At 44.4% G+C, this 20,049-nt stretch overlaps 1 protein-coding gene across 1 annotated transcript in view; it reads right to left on the bottom strand.

Moving 5' to 3' along the window:
* Positions 1 to 20,049, bottom strand: part of plxna2 (plexin A2) — a 275,749-nt gene that overhangs the window by 219,190 nt on the left and 36,510 nt on the right. The window contains 3 exon segments of the mRNA XM_037773809.1: positions 9,014 to 9,196; positions 17,278 to 18,395; positions 18,398 to 18,610. Of these exon segments, the coding sequence (XP_037629737.1) occupies positions 9,014 to 9,196; positions 17,278 to 18,395; positions 18,398 to 18,476 (1,380 nt within the window). The 5' untranslated portion in view covers positions 18,477 to 18,610.

Raw genomic sequence — 20,049 nt, 5'->3', positions numbered from 1 at the left:
TACAAAATAAAATGCTGCTGATTTTACTGTAGGACATTTGATTCAGCCTCTCAGAGAAAGTGCTGCAAGTTGTGTTCGGAGGGAAAATGCTATTTTACTAGCAAAAGCTTTCTGCAGGCTATGCTTGTCTCCCAGCTGTTGCCGGTGGGCGAACTGAGGCTGTATTGTTTAGTTTAACATGATTTAAACGTTGCAGGCAATCTAGCAGGGAGAGTCCTGAAGATGGCTGTTAATAGGTTCATATTAGCAGCTGTAATTCCAGCTCCAGTCTCCATTGTCGATTTGTCATTTTGCTAAGTTGTAAATGTTAGCTGCCTGTTTCGTAAACAGGTGCATTGAGTAGGGTGGTTTTCATCGGATTTTAAACAGAACAAAGGTTTAACAAAGGGATGCAATTATTAGTTCTGTGTGGGATTAATTGGACCTCACCATTCAATCTGAAACAAAGTGATGCGATGGCTATTACAGTAGGCATTCAGTGAGAAATAACAATTTGTGAGAATGACAATTGGAAACTGATTCTACCTGGTGGCAATTGTAACAACGCTTCTCACTTGTAATTGTATTTCTTTTCATGTGGGCTCAAGGTTAATGCAAGTCATGCAATGACAATAGAGGTGTTTAATAAAGCTATTAAAATGATTAATTCTTTGTTTGTTTATTTACAATACCACGTGGAGCCACTAATGACCAACTGGAAACAACAACTGAAATGTCTCTCTCTGGCTGTTTGTCTACCCATCTGTCTATCATTTTGTCTCTCCATCTCCGTCCTTTCCCACATGTCCACCTCTTCCTCTCCCTACTTCCCCTCTATTCCTACTTCCTCCTCCATTTACAAGGTTGACAATCCAGATTGGCTAGAGTAAATTCGGAGCCCAAGGGTTGAAGAACAGAGTGACAACAAATCTGCTTAGCTGATCCCTCGTTTGAACATAAAAATCTAGGCCAGGCTCAGCCAGATGCCACCAGAGCAGGGCCTTGGACATGTGAAGCAGGTGAGAAGCCTCTGGGTTGACAAGCAACAGACGGGTAAGGCTCTCAGATCACATTCCCTCTGAAGGTAATCCCTATAAACAGATTCTGCATTCACATGTAGAATCTGTAGGCAACTGGACAAGATTTGCATCGGAAGGATTCGGGTTCCCGTTTGTAGTCTGAATAGTATTGACCAGTCACGTTTGAGCAGGCTTTGGTTGAATGCAGGTAAACAGTCTGTGTGGAGAGCAAAGAAATTGCAGAAACGCAATTTCAGAACCCCCCGGTTATCGTCTGAAGGTGATTTTTATAGGTTTAAAGTTAGCTCGTATACAGGCTACTTGTGAAACAATATGGTCGTACATTTTGCCTCTCGACTCCAATCTCACATCTCAAGTTGCTAATCGGATTGTAAACAATGAGCAACGCACAAAAGAGGAAGTCTTGGCCCGAATATCAGCTGGCTACAACAGAACCACAGAAATGTAGCTCCTTGAACCCAGAGGCTTATCTGTCATCAGATCGATAGCCGATGGGTTCCAGATTGCTCTGAGAGCAACGAATCCAAGGACTAAAGGTCTTTGCACACCAAGTCCGTATTTTCCGTATGCATTTTTTTAATCCGTCATCCGATAAAAATCGTTACGCACAGAAACCTTGCACACCGAGTCCGATGCGTTTTATTATTCTCTTTGTTGTAAAAATTTGCAATATGAGACAAAAACCAGAATTAATGACGTGGGTGCAATAGATAGCGCTAGTCCCAAACAGGGCTGATGATGGTATTAGCAAAATGCTATCTTTTAGCTGCTTAGAGCACAATCAATAACTACAGTCTAATCTTTCGTACATCCTTTGTTTTGCCACCATCCCGATCCCAAGCTGTTCTGCAATCACCAGCTACAATGTTTAAATTCTGCATCTTTTTATTCTTTTAATTCTTTATCGTGAAGTGCTTTGTGCTGGGAGACAAAGTGCATGTTTATCCTGCCATTTTGGGTGATGGTGTTTGCACGGACGGTGGTTCTGATCTTCTTTTGACTTTTTACGGATGTGAAAAACACAGAAAATTGAACCTGTTCAAAAAACTTTAGTGTGTTATCGAGATTGACCACGTCAGGTCATATTTATCTTTAAACGGGCCATGATTTCGGGCCAAAAATACAAACTTGGTGTGCAAAGGCCTTTACCCTCTGAGGCTCACTGGGGGTGAACACAACATAGAGGGGTGAGAGAGGGGTTGGGGGGGGCGTTGCCACTTGTCCACCAGGGCCCTGTAGGAGCAGCTGCCTGCATTTACAAGCCTTTCAAGTCCCCGACACTTTATGTCCTACGATCAGCTGCTACCCTCAGCGACACACACCATCTGCACAACACACACACATCCTTGCTGCTTTACGGGCCAGTGTGGGATCCAGGTGAGGGATCCAGGTGAGGGATCAAGACATGCACCCTCTGCTAGATTAACCAGTCCGACAGGACTTGTCCAGTTAAACACCTGAACCACCCTTTCAAGTTGTCCCCTTCAGCTGCCGGGGGCATCATCCAAACCAATTCCTGATTACCCATCAGGGCATGATGAGAGGAATTAATTAGGCCGAAAGCAGCACATCATGGTTGAAGGCTTGGAGGATAAAGAGCCGGAAGACATTTTTTTCACCCATGGTTTACTGCTGATATAACCCGGCACTAATCAACCGCTGACTTCCAGTCAACACTCACATCCACCACCATGAGTTGTGGTGTTTGAATTAAGAAAACAAAGCATGCAGTGCAGGTCTAAATGCTGAGGCAACACTAGCCTAAAACTGCTGCAAGAATGGCTCTATTTTTAAATAGATATATCTTCATGTCAAGGCTTCATGTCTAAGTTACATATTATATAATTTAATAAATAAACCTATAGACCTGAGTAACTCTGCTTCTACATGTAGAACGCAAAGAGGATGCCATCTGTGAATGTAACCCTGTGTTCTCCGGTACAACAGCTTTTAACCCCTGCTGCTCTGCATGAGAGAACGTATGGTGGATGTTCATTCTTACTATCTTCTGATTAACAGGGGAATCCCGAATGTTCCTCTGCTGAGCTTGCTTTAACCTCCTCTCATTCATCTATTGCCGGGATGTCTTTCAACATCCAATTTTACATGTGCAGCCGTGCCCTCCATAACCATCTATATCAAAGGCAGCGCTCCCCGCAGCTCCTCTCCTCCTTAATGCCGTTGTTGCTTCCCACCAATCCCCGTCCCCATGTGGGTTATGTCTGTGCTTAAGCACATAGTGAACCACACACAGCCAATTCCAATTTAGATGATGCAATTCTTGGGTAATGTGTATCCAGAAGAAAATGCAGAGCAGATCGCCGATCTCTATAATCGGACTCGCAGAGCCCTGCAGCGGTCTTTTGGTCTCCGGGTACATAAGAGTGATAATGGAGATGATGGAGCCTGGTGAGCATCAATGTAAACCTCGATCTAGAATTTAAATAGGACATTAACTCTGGCAGGACTACACACTCACTGGAGCCAACACATTCTCACTCCCAACTCGCTTGGTCAGTGGCCCTATGCTTCAAACTAGGACGCTCTCGGTCCACTCAGAGATGGCGTGTCACTTTCGTCTCCTTACAGGCATACAGTCTCTGTTGAAAATGAACTTCCAACGTAGGTTTACTTAGTTTTTAGTATGAAGATATCTTATGAAACTAGAAAAAACCTAAGAAATCCATTGGTACCAACCATGTCATGCTAGCAAAGGAGGTTAAATAACGCTCCAAACCTACACTTAATTTTGGCAATGAAAAACTGCCTTAGCCATTCTCAAAGGTGTCCCTTGACCTCTGACCTCCAGATCAGTGAATGTAAATGGGTTCTATGGGTACCCACGAGTCTCCCCTTTACAGACATGCCCACTTTATGATAATCACATGCAGTTTGGGGCAAGTCATAGTCAAGTCAGCACACTGACACACTGACAGCTGTTGTTGCCTGTTGGGCTGCAGTTTGTCATGTTATGATTGTTTTATGCTAAATGCAGTACCTGTGAGGGTTTCTGGACAATATCTGTCATTGTTTTGTGTTGTTAATTGATTTCTAGTAATATATATATATATATATATTTATATATATATATATATATTTGCATAAAGCAAGAATCATTGTCTAATCCCATGTTGATAAGAGGATTAAATACTTGACAAAGCTCCCTTTAAGGTACATTTTGAACAGATAAAAAAAAGCGTAATTTAATTTGCATTAATCACGATTAAATATTTCTATGGATTGACAGCCCTAAAAATAAGTCAACATTGACTTTGTTTCACACAGGACACAAACAGCGGCCTCCTGGGTGAAAGTGTGTTTGTTTGACCCGTCCAACCTCCACTTCCACCCGCCCTATGTGGACTTCCTCGCTCTTTATACTACATCGGTCGCTCTGACCGTCTAACAATGACGCGGATGGGTTTACATTGGAGGTAGTTCACCCAGTGCAGACTCTACAGGGTTCGTCGGTGTGTTGGTATCAGACCCCGAGGGGCACTGACCAAGCGACGAGTTGGGAACGAGAACAGGTTGCTGGAACATCTTCTGTTGTTAGCTTAGAGTGGACTAAAGGTCTCGTTTTGGTCCTGATAGGAACTGGTTTCACTGGTGCACGGAGGCTTGGAGTATTGATTGCCCCCTAGGAGCTTTCTGCTGAGGTGAACATCTACTGCCCTCGACAATCAATCATCGCCTCCAGGGGTGCCACCCAGAAGTCAACAACCAGTTTCTGACACTCAGACTACAGAACGCATGATAGTACTAGGTTTCACTCATGGTTGAGAAGGACAAAACAAAACCGTCAGAAAATATTGATTTGTTTGTCTGATGCTACATCACACAGCAACATGTAAGCACTTCACAGCTGTATGAGGCTCACAGCTGTAGTGTTATTGTTTCCACTATATATGCATTCTCCTCACCTTAGCGTCTGCTCGCTCCCCCACCCTCTTAACCCCTCTTCCTCAATCAATCCCCCACAAACGCCGTCCAAAGGCTGCGGTATCCACCAACACTATCCCTCCTGCTTCGCCATGCTCCAGCAAAGCCCAGGAAACAGCAGCATATACGGGAGCCGGTCTGCAGGGAGAACGAGAGGGTGGTGGTGGTGGGGGGAGCGGGATTGAATGGGGGAGCGGGAGATGGAGGTGGGGGGGGGGGGTTCTTTGGGAAGGGAGCCAATCCAATTACAGGCAGCGGTGCAGCCCTGGTTTCTTTGGCGGCACTAAATTCACATTTCAACGGTCTCTTCCTCCTCCCTCCCCCAGTATACCTTCCTCCTTCTTTCTATCTCTGCCTCTTCCTGCTACTCTTATTTTTTTCTCATCACGGCTCCCTAACCGTGAACCCCTTTCCCCACCCATCTGTCTCTCTTGGTTGCATGAAAGAGGTAACGGTATAGAACTGTATCACTAGCTAAGCATCAAGTCTTGTCACCCTATAGCTGTGTCATGCTCAGTTCTGAAGGAAGCCTGCAGCATCCTACCCCGTCTACACAACTCTGTAGCAGCTTATCAGCCTTCTGCAGAGGAGCTGCAGTCAGGGCTCATCGGGTCACCCTATCCCCCTGCCCTCCCTCTGCCACCCGAGGGAGTGAACGGATAACACTCGCAATGTAAACACAAGCACACACCTTAACAATGACAGTGGGCAAAGCTCCTACCACTGCTAGCATGCAGGGTTATTGATTATTCATTACCTATTGAAAAAGTCATGTTTTCTTTTTCCACGCAGCTGCAGATTGCCACGGTGGGTAGGCTAATGGTGGTCATCCTCTCTTTCATGCCCATTAGGTGGACAGTCGGTGCCTGTTGAATCATGTCCTTGCATGCAAATCAAGACCAGTTCTTGTCCAAAAACGCACCTGCATGCAAATCTTTGCACAGTGGCGACAGCTCCTTGTCTAATCACTTGATTTCAAACAAATCAGGTTCAAATAAAGTCCAGCAAACTCTTGCGTCAACAGAGATGAAATCTTGCAATTCAAATAGTCTCACCGAGAGAAATAATCAACGTTTCATTACCTTCAACACTGATGATTGCTTCAGTGTTGAGATCTAGTGTTCATATTCAAGGTATTCAGAGGACTTCTATCAGGAGGTCAACTTTTTTTTCTTAAACTATTTTTTCATCTACCTCATAGTGAGAGGATGATAACTAATTATGATGACAATAAATCAGATGATGCTAATTACTGGGGAGTTCTGCCGGTATAAGTGGTATTACTACCTTATTCTTCTCCCGGTACAAGTGGTATTACTACCTTATTCTTCTGCCGGTACAAGTGGTATTACTACCTTATTCTTCTGCCGGTACAAGTAGTATTACTACCTTATTCTTCTGCCGGTACAAGTGGTATTACTACCTTATTCTTCTGCCGGTACAAGTGGTAATACTACCTTATTTTGTCGTCATGTGGAGACAGTCTCTGTTTGAGTACTCCACAAGGTTGTTCTGCTCTGGCCACTGGACCGTGGTACCCATTTCCCCATGTTAGTGTTACTGTGGTTACAGTCATGTCTCTCTGAGGAGTACACAAGGCTGTTTTTTTTTACTTCAATTTTATTCTCAGGGAAATCATAATATCCTTTACAGTTTTGTATAATTACATAATAACATAGGAATAAGTGAAACATAAAACGATAATAAAATAAAATAAGTTAAGGTAGAAAAATAATTTCAAATATGAATAATAATAAAACTTAAATAAAAAATGTAATAAAAAATGAATACAAATAATAATACAAAATAGAAAAAATAAAATAAAGTGGCAGCTACAGTGGAGAAGTGTGGAAGGAAGTGGGGAGATAAAAACAATATGCAAGTGACGGAAACACAGTGGGGAAAACACTCTTCTGTCTCATCTAATTTAACCAAGTAGAAAAAGGTGCTAAATTATTTAGGAGCTCAAACAGGGGATTACATTGGATGAATATTCTCTCCACCGCAGCCTGATTGGTGTATTGATTTAATTATGAATAGACGGAGACCAAAAATAACCCGGGCCAGCAACGTTTGCATTGCCTGGCTTGAAATAGCAAAGAACTTGCCAAAAGAGGTATCAAAATGGTTTTAGCAACTCCCTTTGAAACGTCTCACTCTGAGCTGCATGCAGCTGTTGTTAGTAGGGGGAGGGAGGTCTGGCTGGACGGGCCAATTATGAGACATGTGACACACTCCTGCTGTCACTCAAACAGGCAGCCCCGTGGGAGGAGGAGCCAAGTCCTTCAAACCGCTGTCTAAATGTAGTCTAGAAAGCCCCATCAGTATGGAACACAAACAGCAATGGTGACACAATGCACCCCCACAAAAACACATCATGTCCATTAAAACATTAAAGGGACTGTATACATCTTTTTACACGCATAAATATATATATTTTTTATTGCCAAAGTGTGAACAAGTTGTAACCTAAACTAAAAAATAAGACCTTCCGCGACTTTCTAAGTTTCCTCTATCAGCCTGTAGACTGCTTTTAATGTGAAGAACCCGGGCCCATTTTTCCGGGAAAATCCAACGGATGTGACGTCATGCGCGCTCAAAAGTGCCTTTACTCTCCTCAGCCCCGCTACAGGGCTAACAGTGTGCAACCATAACTAACGTTCAGTTAGAAATGGAGTCCGCTAACGGCAACAAACTACCAACACCCACCACAGCTCAGACTCCAACACAAACTCAACAGAAGCACAAAAAAAAACAAGTTATATCTCCTGAAGCCCGTCTTGCAAAACAGGAATGTGAGCGACGTCGGGGGAAAACTAGTGTTGTGGGAGAATAGCAGAGCCAGTGTACGTGGGAAGTGAGTGATGTAGCAAGAGAGAGAGAGCGGCGGTGAAACGAGCGGAGCGGACGAGAGTTAGTTTAGCTTTGAGAAAATCAGTGAATGTTCAGTGGAAGTTGCCGTTTGTGCAGAAATAAATGCTGCAGCTCCTCCAGACCAACAGAGGTTTCCCGTGTCCTGTTTCCTGCTGCTGAGTGAAGTGACGGGGGTTAACTCCAGAGCGAGTTACGTTATCGACTCCGGCCCAGGAGACCAAAGCTACGGTGTGTCCCCTATCTTCTGAACACGGTCGGGAGGCCGAAGCAGGAAAAGTTAACACTAGGATCAACATCAGCCGGGCCTTCCATTCATGGAGAGACCTTCGTCTAGTCAGCGAACATTACTGCCAAGCAGGTGAAATATAAAGTGATATTGTGGTTTTAGCTGCTAATGTTGCTAACGTTAATCAACATGATGCCTGTCAATCACGTTCAGTCTTGTGTGTGTTGGTAGTGCGAGCATGAGCGCGAGCAACACGACGCTGACTGTTGTTGACTTATCGGCGACAGGTGTCACTGTTAACAAGACATTTCTGATTCTTACAGAGAGCCCCTTTAACATTTGACATTCTAAGCATCAATGCAAAACAGTGCAACAGCTGTTTTAAATTAATCAGCAAAACGTAGACACTTCTGATTGACAGTCGCACTCCTCATATCATCCTGAACCCACTCACTTCTCTAGCCATTCAATCCCGTCAGGGGGAAACCTCATCTAATACAGTGTTTTCTGTGGCCGGGGTGTGAAATCTATCATTATTAACCCACTGTGGCGTTTATACTGTATATATTCTCTAACCAAGACTAGGAGCTTTAGTGCACGGGCCCACTCTCAGTGAGCCACAGGCAGAAAGGTGCTTATTAAAATTAATGGGCCAGTGCAGGTTATTCAACACTGCGACACTGGAGCTCACTTAACAAGGAAGTGACCACTACAGCGTGCTAGCCGTCGCCATTACCCCGCTCCGATGCTTTGACAGCACGCATTAAATATTAAGGAGATACGTTTCCCCGTGACCATGATCCATCTGCACGGAAATAGGACCACTTCACAGTGTCTATACCCCGTGGACCGCTGGACAGCCGGAATCTTTATGTATCGCTGTGATGAAGGAGGCACAACAACAGGCCTTTAACTGTCGGGTGAGAGGAGAGGAAAAGGAACTTGGACTCACCTTCTTTAGGCGTCCACTCTTGGTGCCCACGAAGGCTACACAGTAGCCGTTGTAGATATAGGAGGTGACAGACGTCATGCGGTCCCGAGTCTCGGTATAGAGAGTGTGACCGGTGACCAGCTGGGAACCGCCGAGAGGCTGGTTGATGTCCAGACCGCAGAAAGAGTCGTCGATGGGCACCGGCTGCAGACAGGGAGGACGACAAGAGTTATAGAAGTATGAATGAAGGATAAACTGGAACACAGAAATGCATTACAAGAAAAAAAGACAGAAGTGTCATATTTAACATAGAAAACCTCAACATGGAATGTAGTGTATGAGAGGGGGGGCGACAAAAACACCTCAGAGGAGAGACAGACTGAGGCCCTGTCTATACAGAGATTTTTAAAAACGGATATTTCCCCCTTCATTTAAAAAATCAATCTGTCCACACGACCTTCGTTTTACAAAATATCTCATTACACCGTCGAACGCAAAAATGACTCCAAACGCTCGTCGTAATATTTACATGTCAGAGAGGGCCTTAGAGAATAAGACTACATCCACACTAATACGTTTATACGTTTATGCCTAGCGTCTACACTAATCCGCCGTTTTCAAGCCCCTAAAACGGAGACGTTTGAAAACGCTGCTGACCCCGTTTGACGGTACTTGTCCACAGCCTCCGTCCTTTCCATGCTTCCCCTTCATTGTCTATGTAAGCAGCCGTGCAATGCATTCTGGTAGTGTGGCAGCCCAATTCGAGAGACGGGGCGTCACGCTGGCCGCTCCTCATTTGCATGAAGTTGAGGTCTCGGCTACTTTATGCAAATGAGGGGCGTCTGGCATGACTCTCCGCCTCTGGGAAGTCTCAAGAAACTTTTAGCTTTTAAACTAACTGTTGTCGATCGAAAATAAAGACGGATTCAGCAACTGCATTGCTTATTTCTCTCATAAAATTTTTTCATAAACACATTTCGGTGAACTGCTTTCATGATATAAGAATGACAACATTTCCAAACGAGCCGCCATGTTGGTTCCGGTTTGAAAGATGGGAGCAGCAGCCCACGAGGGAAAGCGTTCGTCCAATCAGGTGCGATAAAAAACGCCCCTGTGGACACGTACCATCAGCTTTAAAACTGCTGGGTTGCATTTTAGTCTGGACGGACAGAAACGGAGACCTTTGAAAACAATGACACAGACACCCACATTCGCTTCTCGATTGGGTCTTATCAGTCATGACGTGTCCTTCCCTGATTCGTCACGCCCCATCATGTGAAACTTTTACGGAAGACAACATCAGCCTCAACCACCGGTGGTTAATTTCAACATGGATAACCAGTTACAAGTGTTGCTGACCTTGTTGTATCTGCAAGCAGCTGTTGTGCAGTTAAATTCTGCATTTTATAATGCCACTACTGCCTCCATGAGCAGGAGGCAGGCCATTATTCAAGCAATTTACATCAATTCCCGTGTCCAGCGCTGCTTCCTGTTCACACAGGCATGCACATGGCCAGTGTACGTGAATGGTCATGTGGTAGTAGGGACGGACATTCATTCGGAAACGGCCCTAAAACGCTCAACTGGATGGAGATTGGTTTTGTTTTAAAATTCTATTTTAAAATGAAAAGGCATTAGTGTGGATGTAGCCTACAACTTTAGGAGAGTGGAGAGGCTGAGACACAGAGCATTATAAAAGAAGACAGGTTGGTAAGGAGGGAAGATGAAGGTGTCAGAGAGAGCAATGGTCAAAGTTGTGGAAATAGTTGCAGTGTCAGGGAGTGTCTGAGACGGAAACCAGGGAGTGAGAGAGGTGAGCCTCAGAGAGGGAGGGAGGGAGGTCAGAGCGAGGTGGAGGTGTGCCGCTGAGTCTCCCAGCCAGACAAACGCTCGCCTTTCTGTTCCACTTGGCAGACATGTTTCAGCTCCGCCTGACTGAGCTCCACCTTGCTCTCACCGTGGCTCATTACCCTGGCCTATCATCACACCTCTGCAGGAAGACACATGCTGCATGATAACTATGCGCTCCGGCAAGCACACACTGTGCAACCCTGAGATATGCATCTAAACAAAGAGGCTGCAATGAACTGTATTTACCCATTCATTAGAGAGGAATCGCTATCATGAAGTCTCATTAAGTCTGGGCGTGATTATACAAGAATTGCTTAGAGTGAAGACTCCATCCTGGACTGATGGAGGCAGCTTTGATGAATTTTATTTTGTTTCTGTCGAGTTTGAATGAAGTGCGTTTTACAATTATCAGCAAGGTAAAACTACTGTTTCTGTCAATGACGTCTGGTGGCTTTGAGGAGAGCATATTAATTATGTTATGTACATTAATAAATTATAATAATTGCTTAAATCCCTATTGTTCTTTTAATAGGCTTATGTTTTCCATTTCGGACAAGTACGTTTGGCTATTGTGAAAGTAAAACATCTCATCTACCTGTCCGGAGGACAACTGGCTGAAAAAGCTTAAAGCTTCAGTAGTCAGAATATTTTTGGCATCATTGACCAAAAATTCCATAATAACCTTTCAGCATATTGTAATTCAAGTGTTCTGAGAGAAAACTAGACTTCTGCTCCTCCTCATGGCTCTGTTTTCAGACTTTAGAACATCTAGCCCGTGACGGGAGACTTTGGCCAATCACAGGTCATTTCAGAGAGAGAGAGCGTTCCTATTGGCTGTTCATTCAACAGAGGCAGCTGTCAATCACTCGCGAGCAAACGGTCAAACTAGACAGCGCTTACTGTTTAGCTGTAAAATGAAAGAGTTTTCTCCGGCTGGTGGGCGGTGCTTGTTATTTCCTCAACTGATCTCAACATGGTGGCCGGGTCACGAACCAACTCATTTTACAGCTAAACAGTACACTACAAGATGATTCTGAAAACATTTTATGAGAAATAAACATTACTGTAACAGAATATTGATTCATATTTAATCAGCGCTGCCTAGTTTGACCGTTTGATCGGAGTTCGTGAGTGATTGACAGCTGCCCAGAGATGGCAAGGCTCCAGCTCGGCTCTGATTGGTTGTTTTCGTCCAGTCTGTGAAATCTTGCAGATGCCATTAGGAGCACCGGAGGACACAGAGGCACATGATTTTTTTCAGATTACCTGTCTCATACACTACTGTCAGGACATAGTGAGCGTTTTATAAAAATAACTTTTTTTAATGACATATGCTCCAATTCTACCTACTGCTGCTTTAAGTCTGGGTGTATATCTTACAAGAATAGAGCTCAGAGTGAAGACTCCATCCAGTAGATATGAGGAGGTGATGAATGAGGAGCAAAACAAGTAGACTTTCTGGTGTTGAATCAGGTCAGCGGAGACAATGTGAGTGGCAGTGGCCTCAAAGTGCCATGTGGAGTAAAGTGAGATGGCCTCCCATGTACACATCCTATAGTGTCCTCGAACAAACTTCTCCCTGAATATACAGTATATAGAATATATCCCCCTCCCTTCAACCCCAACTCATTAATTCTCGATCTGCCACTACTGTACGTCTATCTCTCGTCCGTCTCCGTCTCTGTCCTCGTCCCTGTCAGAGTGGTACAAGCAGACTATGTTGAGTGGCATTTCCCACTCTGGGAGGCAGCTCAGCCTCTCACTACACACCACGGCTGTAAAACCTTTCAGCACTACGCAGATTTTCATGAGCGGAGCAAAGGCAATAACGCTGACAGGGAACAATCGCCTCCGCTCTCACAGTCACGCCCCCTCCGACTTTATGGCATTTCCTTGTATTTCCTTTGCCCAAAATAGCACAGAGTGCTAAAGGGGTTCTCCACTGCAGTATTTAAATAAACTGGAGGAAGAAAGCATGTAAGCTTACATCATTCTTTTCTCTTCTGGTTGTTCTTGTTGTAAACATATGCTGATTAGACATGGACACACAGAATGGATCAGATGGGAAAGCTATAACAGCTATCTTGAGAAACAGCCATGAGACCAGACTTTGGCTTATCAATAGCTGCCGCCTCAAATGCATGCATGCTACTGCACATATGGTCTTCTGGGATCCGGACCATTTGGTTCTGATTACATCTAGATTGTTTAGATGATGTACGCTTAGCAGACTTGGCCGCCAAGCCAGATCCCCCTGGATTCTATGTGTTGGAGTGTTCTTGCACACCTTCCTGCAGATTTGTTCTGTTTTGCGTTTATCACGAATCTCACAAGCAGTGAAGAAATGCAGATTCGCCACGTCTCAGACTGTTTCATACAGATTACGTTGGTTATCTCCAGCGGAGCCGTGGTGAGACAAAAATAGACTGTGTGATTAATCCTTATCGAATAACTGGCAATGCGGTATAATATTTAATCTGCTCTGAGAAAACAGTTTGGTCCGCTCCAACAGTTGACTGCATAATCGTGTTAAACAATGACACAAAGTGTTCCGTTTGGTGGAGTTTGAATGAAAGATGTGTCGGGGATATCTGCTCTCAGAGTTTCCCTCCCGAGGTATATCGGTGTTATCAATACCAGCTCCCACTCTTGCTCTCAAGAGTGGTTAATTAGCTGGTGGGACGTGAGCAAAAAGCAGGACGGGGATGATCGTGTTAGTGGGAGAGAGACACACACAGCCTGATACAGAAAGAATCCCATCATGGCTGTCCTCCTTGGGAGTGACTACAGAGCTGGTGTGAATCTCCAGATGGCAGAAGGCTGGACGGCTGGGTGATAAATCTTTGATTGGCTGCTGTGTCTGAATCCCCTGGCTCAGAACTCAGCTCCATTCCTCAGCCCTCGGCCTGCATGTACATAGTGAAATGTCTGCGAGACGGGAATGAGAGCTGGGGGTATAATTAAGGTTCTTCGCTTTCAGCTTGCTGGCTACCTGCTGAGGAAAAGGCACCGGGACTGCATGTGTAATTTACTCAAGCGAGGTAACAAAAGAAAATACTTTCGGGTTGGTCTAACCTTGATTCACCTCATATTTTGATAGATCCGAGACACAGGCACTCTAAAAATACCGCACAGCGAGCATCGGGAACATATTTATTTAAGCAACACAAGATGTGAAACATATGTGCTCTTTAAAGCAGCCACACTGCGTTAGTCGGGGGGATTTAACAGCGAGCAGACAATGTTAGCGTGGTTGACATATCCGGTTGTTAAATGTAATTTGTATAGGCTTTAAGAGTTCCTCATCCATTGACATCTATCTGCATAATCCATATTATACCATGGGTTTATTGGCTGCTCATTGAGCACGAGGACATGGTCTTAAGGACTGTATTTTACATCTTCTTATCTCCGCGACGACACACACAAAGCTCCTGGTGTATAATGTGAAAGGAGAGCAAAGAGCTATTGGCAGTGCATGCCTAAAGAATGGAGTGGGAGGTGCAGCTTTTGCAGGTAACAGCAGCCACCCTTCAGAGGCGCACTGAGATGATTGGGGATTCTTCTGGGAAAGGTTTCTAATTTGAGCTCCCACAGATAGAAAGCCTCCTAACCTCAGTATTGTCAGCGCTGCTATATACCGCCATCTCTCCTTTTTCCGCCTACTCTCTGTGGAGCTAATAAAACCCAACAGATAATGTCTCCCTCCTCCTGACAATCACCTCTGACATTGTGCTAATGGGGAATGTACTGATTTTAATACGAGTGGTCAATTGAGTGACCTAGGGGGATTAGCAACAAAGGAAGCTGATCAGTGGCTCTCATCATAGTGAGGGTAAGGAAATCATTCAATCTTAGAAACACATTAAAGAGGACCTATTATGCTTTTGTGCTTTTTCTTTAGTGTGTTATATAGTTTTTTGTCAAGTAAAAGATCTGCAAAGTTACAAAACCCAAAGTCTACGCCAAAGGGAGGAATGGTACGTGTCCACACGCTCCGTCCTTTTCACGCTCCGTCCTTTTCACGCTCCGTCCTTTTCACGCTCCGTCCTTTTCACGCTTCCCATTCATTGTCTATGTAAGCAGCCGTGCAATGCATTCTGGTAACGTGGCGGCATGATTCGAGAGACGGGGAGTCACGTTGGCAGCTCCTCATTTACATAAAGTTGAGGTCTAGGCTACTTTATGTAAGTCAGGGGCGTCCGGCACGACTCGCCGCCTCCGGAAACTCCCTAGAAACTTTTAAACTAACTGCTGTCGATATAAAATAAACATTTAGAAACTGCATGGCTTATTTCTCGCATAAAATAAATTTAGAAACACATTTTGGTGAACTACTTTCGTGATATGAGACAGAAAAGTTTCCAAACGAGCCGTCATGTTGGTTCCGGTTTGAAAGGAGGGAGCAGCAGCCCACAAGGGAAAGCTTTTGTCCAATCAGGTGCCAAGTGCATTATGTCTAGTGGCAGCCTATCAAGTGTCCAATGCTGGGAAGCGAGGTGATCCCTCACGATATAAAAACGCCCCTGTGGGCACGTACCATTCCTCTCCCCCACAGAAACACTGCTCCTGAACTGACAGAAATGCCTTGCTTGAAGTCCTGCCTCATCTTCCGTAACGTGGTGAAGTCATAGCTGCCTAGCGGTTAGTTTGGCACGCCCTCAAACAAAGCTAGTTAGAGCGGAGCTGGAGTGGAGTCCGAAGAGTTTAGTTTGGTGGACCAATCACAACAGTGCAGAGTGGGCCAGCTGACCAATCAAGGTAGACTGGGCTCAAACAGAGCGTTTCAAACAGAGGGTGAAAAGAAATACTGCAGCACAGCCGGTATGAGACAAATACAATGTTTTTGAATATTAAAGCATGTAAACATGTTGTAGTAGAAACCCAAAATACAAGTATGAACCTGAAAATGAGCATAATAGGTCCTCACACATGTACAGTATATGCTCTGCATTCACAAGCCTTTCCTATGTAAATGTATTCATACAGCGCACACACACACACACACACACTGTAACGGACTAGTTACACTTACTTACTTACTTACACTTAGCTAGTCATTAAGTCTGAATATTCTTAAATTCTTATTAGCAATTAAAGAATGAAAGCACAGAGGACTGTACCCTCCTGGGAACCAGGAAAAATCAAGAAATGTAATTCTACTTGACAACATGCAGCAGATACATGGCCTTGTAATACAGGATAATTGCGGATTTCAAAGGGAATAGGCTGGTGTGTGATCCCCCCCTGCACCCCCCCTTCAACTACTTTTTCACAGAGTGTGTTTATTTATTGTGCTCGTTGAGATTAACACTTTGATGGTTGTCAAGGAAAGCAAATCAACCCTCATTTATGAATATCTCTCATTGAAATACACTTGAAAGTGCATGTTCTCTGATATCGGAGCTGCAAAACAATTTGACATAATTGCATGTAGTGTGAGAATCATTTGATAACAGGGAGCATGCTAGTCTGCACAGCAGTCAAAAGCATTTCCTGATGATTGCTATGTTTATTTTCATTACAGCACACTACGCCTCCAAAACGCTGTGGTTTCTAAGCTCATTGAGAAGTTTTGGTCTTTCCCTCACTGTTCATGATCTTATTTTAGGAAAGGTAACAAGATATAGATGTTTTTGGGATAACTGTATGTGTTAATGATGAGAGAGTACAAATCCTCTACTGCGTATCAGTGAGAACTTGCTTCATCTTAAAGGGGATATATCATGCTCATTTTCAGGTTTATACTTGTATTTTGTGTTTCTAGTAGAACATGTTTACATGCTTTAATGTTTAAAAATACCCAGTATTTTTCTCATACTGTCTGTCTGAATATACCTGTATTCACCCTCCGTCTGAAACGCTCCGTTTTAGCGCCTGTCTCTTTAAGAGCCCCTCCCGAGAAAGCCCGGCCGCCCACCCAAATATATATATATATATAAGTATGTAATAATAATGTATAAACCCCAAAATAGCCCATGAAATAAGGAATAATCCCACAACATTATTAATTATTTATATTCAACATTAGTTATTATTAGTTATTCTCAGACGGATATCGCTGTTTGTTGTATGTAGAGGTGTGTGTGTACAGTGTGGCAGCAGCGCTAGCCCAAAGCTCCAAATACTGTTTATGACATGGGAAGGGGAGCCAAATCTGAATGGCGTGAAGAATCACATGTTTTCTGACATGGGCAGCCCCATGTCCCCTTTAAAGGATCTACAGATGTGCAGGAACAAACGGCGTAAATAATAAAATACATTTCCCTGTAAAAGACGTTAACAGTGATGTCCTATTGTCACCACATGGAAAAGGCAAATTTCAGTCATTATCATTTCCATACTGTTAATGAGTAAAAAGTGCATGGTGTATGTACAGTATATCTGTATGTGTTTGCATGAATAAACATCAGCATCTATCACTGTAAACTCACCGCTTTGGTGCACTGCACATCCTTCCCAAGCAGCCAGTTGAGCTCCAGGTTTCCTTCACCCTGGTAGCAAGACTGGAGGCGCTCCTTGATCCGTGCGTTGATGTCTCGGATGGTGAAGACGCAGAGCGCCGAGTCATCGGGCGGGCGGTGGAACTGCTTCTGGCCCTTGGAGAAGATGGTGAAGAGCACATCGTCCTGGGCGCTGATGTTGAGCGAGGCGGCGAGAACGCGGCCCGGCTTGCCGAGGTAAGCGGCCTGAAGCAGCCGGTACTCTACGCCGTTCTTCACACAGCCGACGGGCAAAGAGACGTAGGAGTGGAACTTGCGATCGTCTTTGCAGAGGCGGACGATGCGAGAGGTGTAGAAGAGGTCGCTGCTGGATCCGCTCGACGACATGCTGTTCTCCGGCGTCTCGGGCTGCACGGTCAGGAAGTAGACAAAGCTGCCGCTGGCGAAGCCGTACACATAGTAGATGTCAAAATGGGAGACTAGCGCCAGTGTGTCTGACGGGATCTTGATGAGGGAAGACACAAAGTCGGTGTGCAACTCATAGTCGAGCATCGCAGAGGACTCTGGGTCGCGGGGCAGCTTTCGACTGGAGATAGTGGGGAAGTAGTCCTGTTTCCCATCCACTGCTGTGCCGATAAACAGGGTGCCATCCTGGCCCTGTGAAGGCACAATGACCCCGTACATGGTCCCGGTCTGGTTGACACTGGAGAGGTAGTGCTCTTTCTTGTGGGACGGCTCCACTAAGATGAAGAGGTCATCCAATCTGAGGAGTTTACAGACCCCCTGGTAGAGGCTGCCACAGGCCAGCAACCGGTTTTGGGAATAATCAATGAGGAGAAGCTTGTTGACATTGTTGGTGGAGACAAGGGGTTCAGAGCAGGGCTGGACGATCAGAGGGGGGTAGCAGGCCTTGTTGTCGTCCTCTGGGCCCGTATCATGGGAAACGAGGAGGGTCAGGTTGCCTGACAGCTTGTATACACGGTTAACTGCTCCGAGATACAACGCCCCCGTGCTCTGGTGGACCGTCAGGTGGTTGAAGAGCCAGTCCCGACGTTCGGGGTGGAAAGTAGTGAATGTCTGCCCACTGCACAAGGCAGGGTTGCAAAGAGCCAAAAGCTTAGCAGAGTAGCTAAAGCTCCTACTTTAGGGTCAGGCGTTAAAGTCCTGCGCGTAGCCCGCCGGCCCTCCATGTTTAACGGGCCTGCGAGGAAACGGCAGAGGAAGCAGAGAGAATTGACGAGGGAAAGACGGGAGGAGACCTTCGCCTTTTTGTTGCTGAAGGCTAACTCGCAGGTCAAATCTCCGCGAGGCTCTTCACATGTTTCTGGAAAAGAAAACAAGAAAGAAATGATGTTAGATATCACAGCGTGACTAACACATCCTACAAAAGGAAAATGGAAAAGGTTCGTCATTAGAAGAGCTTTCACTGTTTGAAAAGGTCAAAGGTCGTCCTCAGTAAGGCGATGAGCTGCGGAGGAGAGTGAGTGGAGTTAAAGAGACAATGAGAGGAAACCATCACGGTGCACATTCCACAGGAGTTGCTGGACGGGGCAGGACAATGCAGGAAAGAGAGGCAGGTTACAGCAACGGAAATTAGCCTGACCTGACTCATAGTACCGCCGCTGCCACACACTGAGCGAGCTGCAGAAGAACGCAGACTCACAATTCACATAAAGCCTTGGACACTTGGCAATGACTCATCAGACTTAAGAAAATGGATGTGTGTATGATTCAAGCCTAGTTTTACAAACTTCAAACACAATTTTATTAAGAAGATAAATAATTAACATTAACATATGATCATGACTTAAAATAAGGCCTTCATTTGGCTTTTTGCATCATCACCTATAAAATTAAGCTGTCATGATTTCAAGCTACAAAAACATTAAATTGACATTAGGCTAATATTTGTGACCATACCATAAACATAAGCCTTCAATCCATTCAAATATTGAATCATGATTAATCACACATTCTTTTATCTGGTCAAAATGTCCCTTAAAGGGAGTTTTGTCAAATATTTAATACTCAATTAACAAGACAAAACAATAAGAAACCCTCACAGGTACTGCATTTAGTGTAAAACAATATGCTCAAATGAATCATAACAATCATAACAAACTGCAGCCCAACAGGCAACAACAGCTGTCAGTGTGTCAGTGTGCTGACTTGACTATGACTCAAGGTTCAAGGTTCTAAATTTGTCATAAGTCAATACCAGCAAAGGAAATCTTTGGTCTAAGGCTCCTTCAACAATGTTCATAAAACATGTATATATAAAAGGGGAAATCTTACAAGTAAATGTAAAAGCAAAATGATAATCTAAAATAGTGCAGTTAAATAAATATTAACGGAAGTATAAAATACAAATGTAAATGTAAATTTGTAATTTAGTTGATGACAGTATTTCAGATGGAAAAACTGAATGTAAACAGGATGTAGTATGTAATAGTGAGAAGTACTAAAAATGCATATACAAAGATGTAGACAGGAATGTAGTATGTATAGAGAAGTAATAAATATGTATGTATATACACAGAGGTCTAACACTTCTTAAAACAGTAAAGCAACACGTGACACGTGACACGTGACACGTGACGTGAAGTGGGCATGTCTGTAAACGGGAGACTCGTGGGTACCCAGAGAACCTCATTCACGTCTCTGGAAGTCAGATGTCAAGGGACCCCTTTGACATGTCCATGACAGTTTTTCCTCATCAAGGTTTAGCGTATGCTAGTATGACATGGTTGGTATCGATGGAGT

This window comes from Sebastes umbrosus, chromosome 6 (genome assembly GCF_015220745.1).
Source record: "Sebastes umbrosus isolate fSebUmb1 chromosome 6, fSebUmb1.pri, whole genome shotgun sequence".
NCBI classification, from domain to species: domain Eukaryota; kingdom Metazoa; phylum Chordata; class Actinopteri; order Perciformes; family Sebastidae; genus Sebastes; species Sebastes umbrosus.
This window is presented reverse-complemented; position numbering and strand designations above follow the sequence as displayed.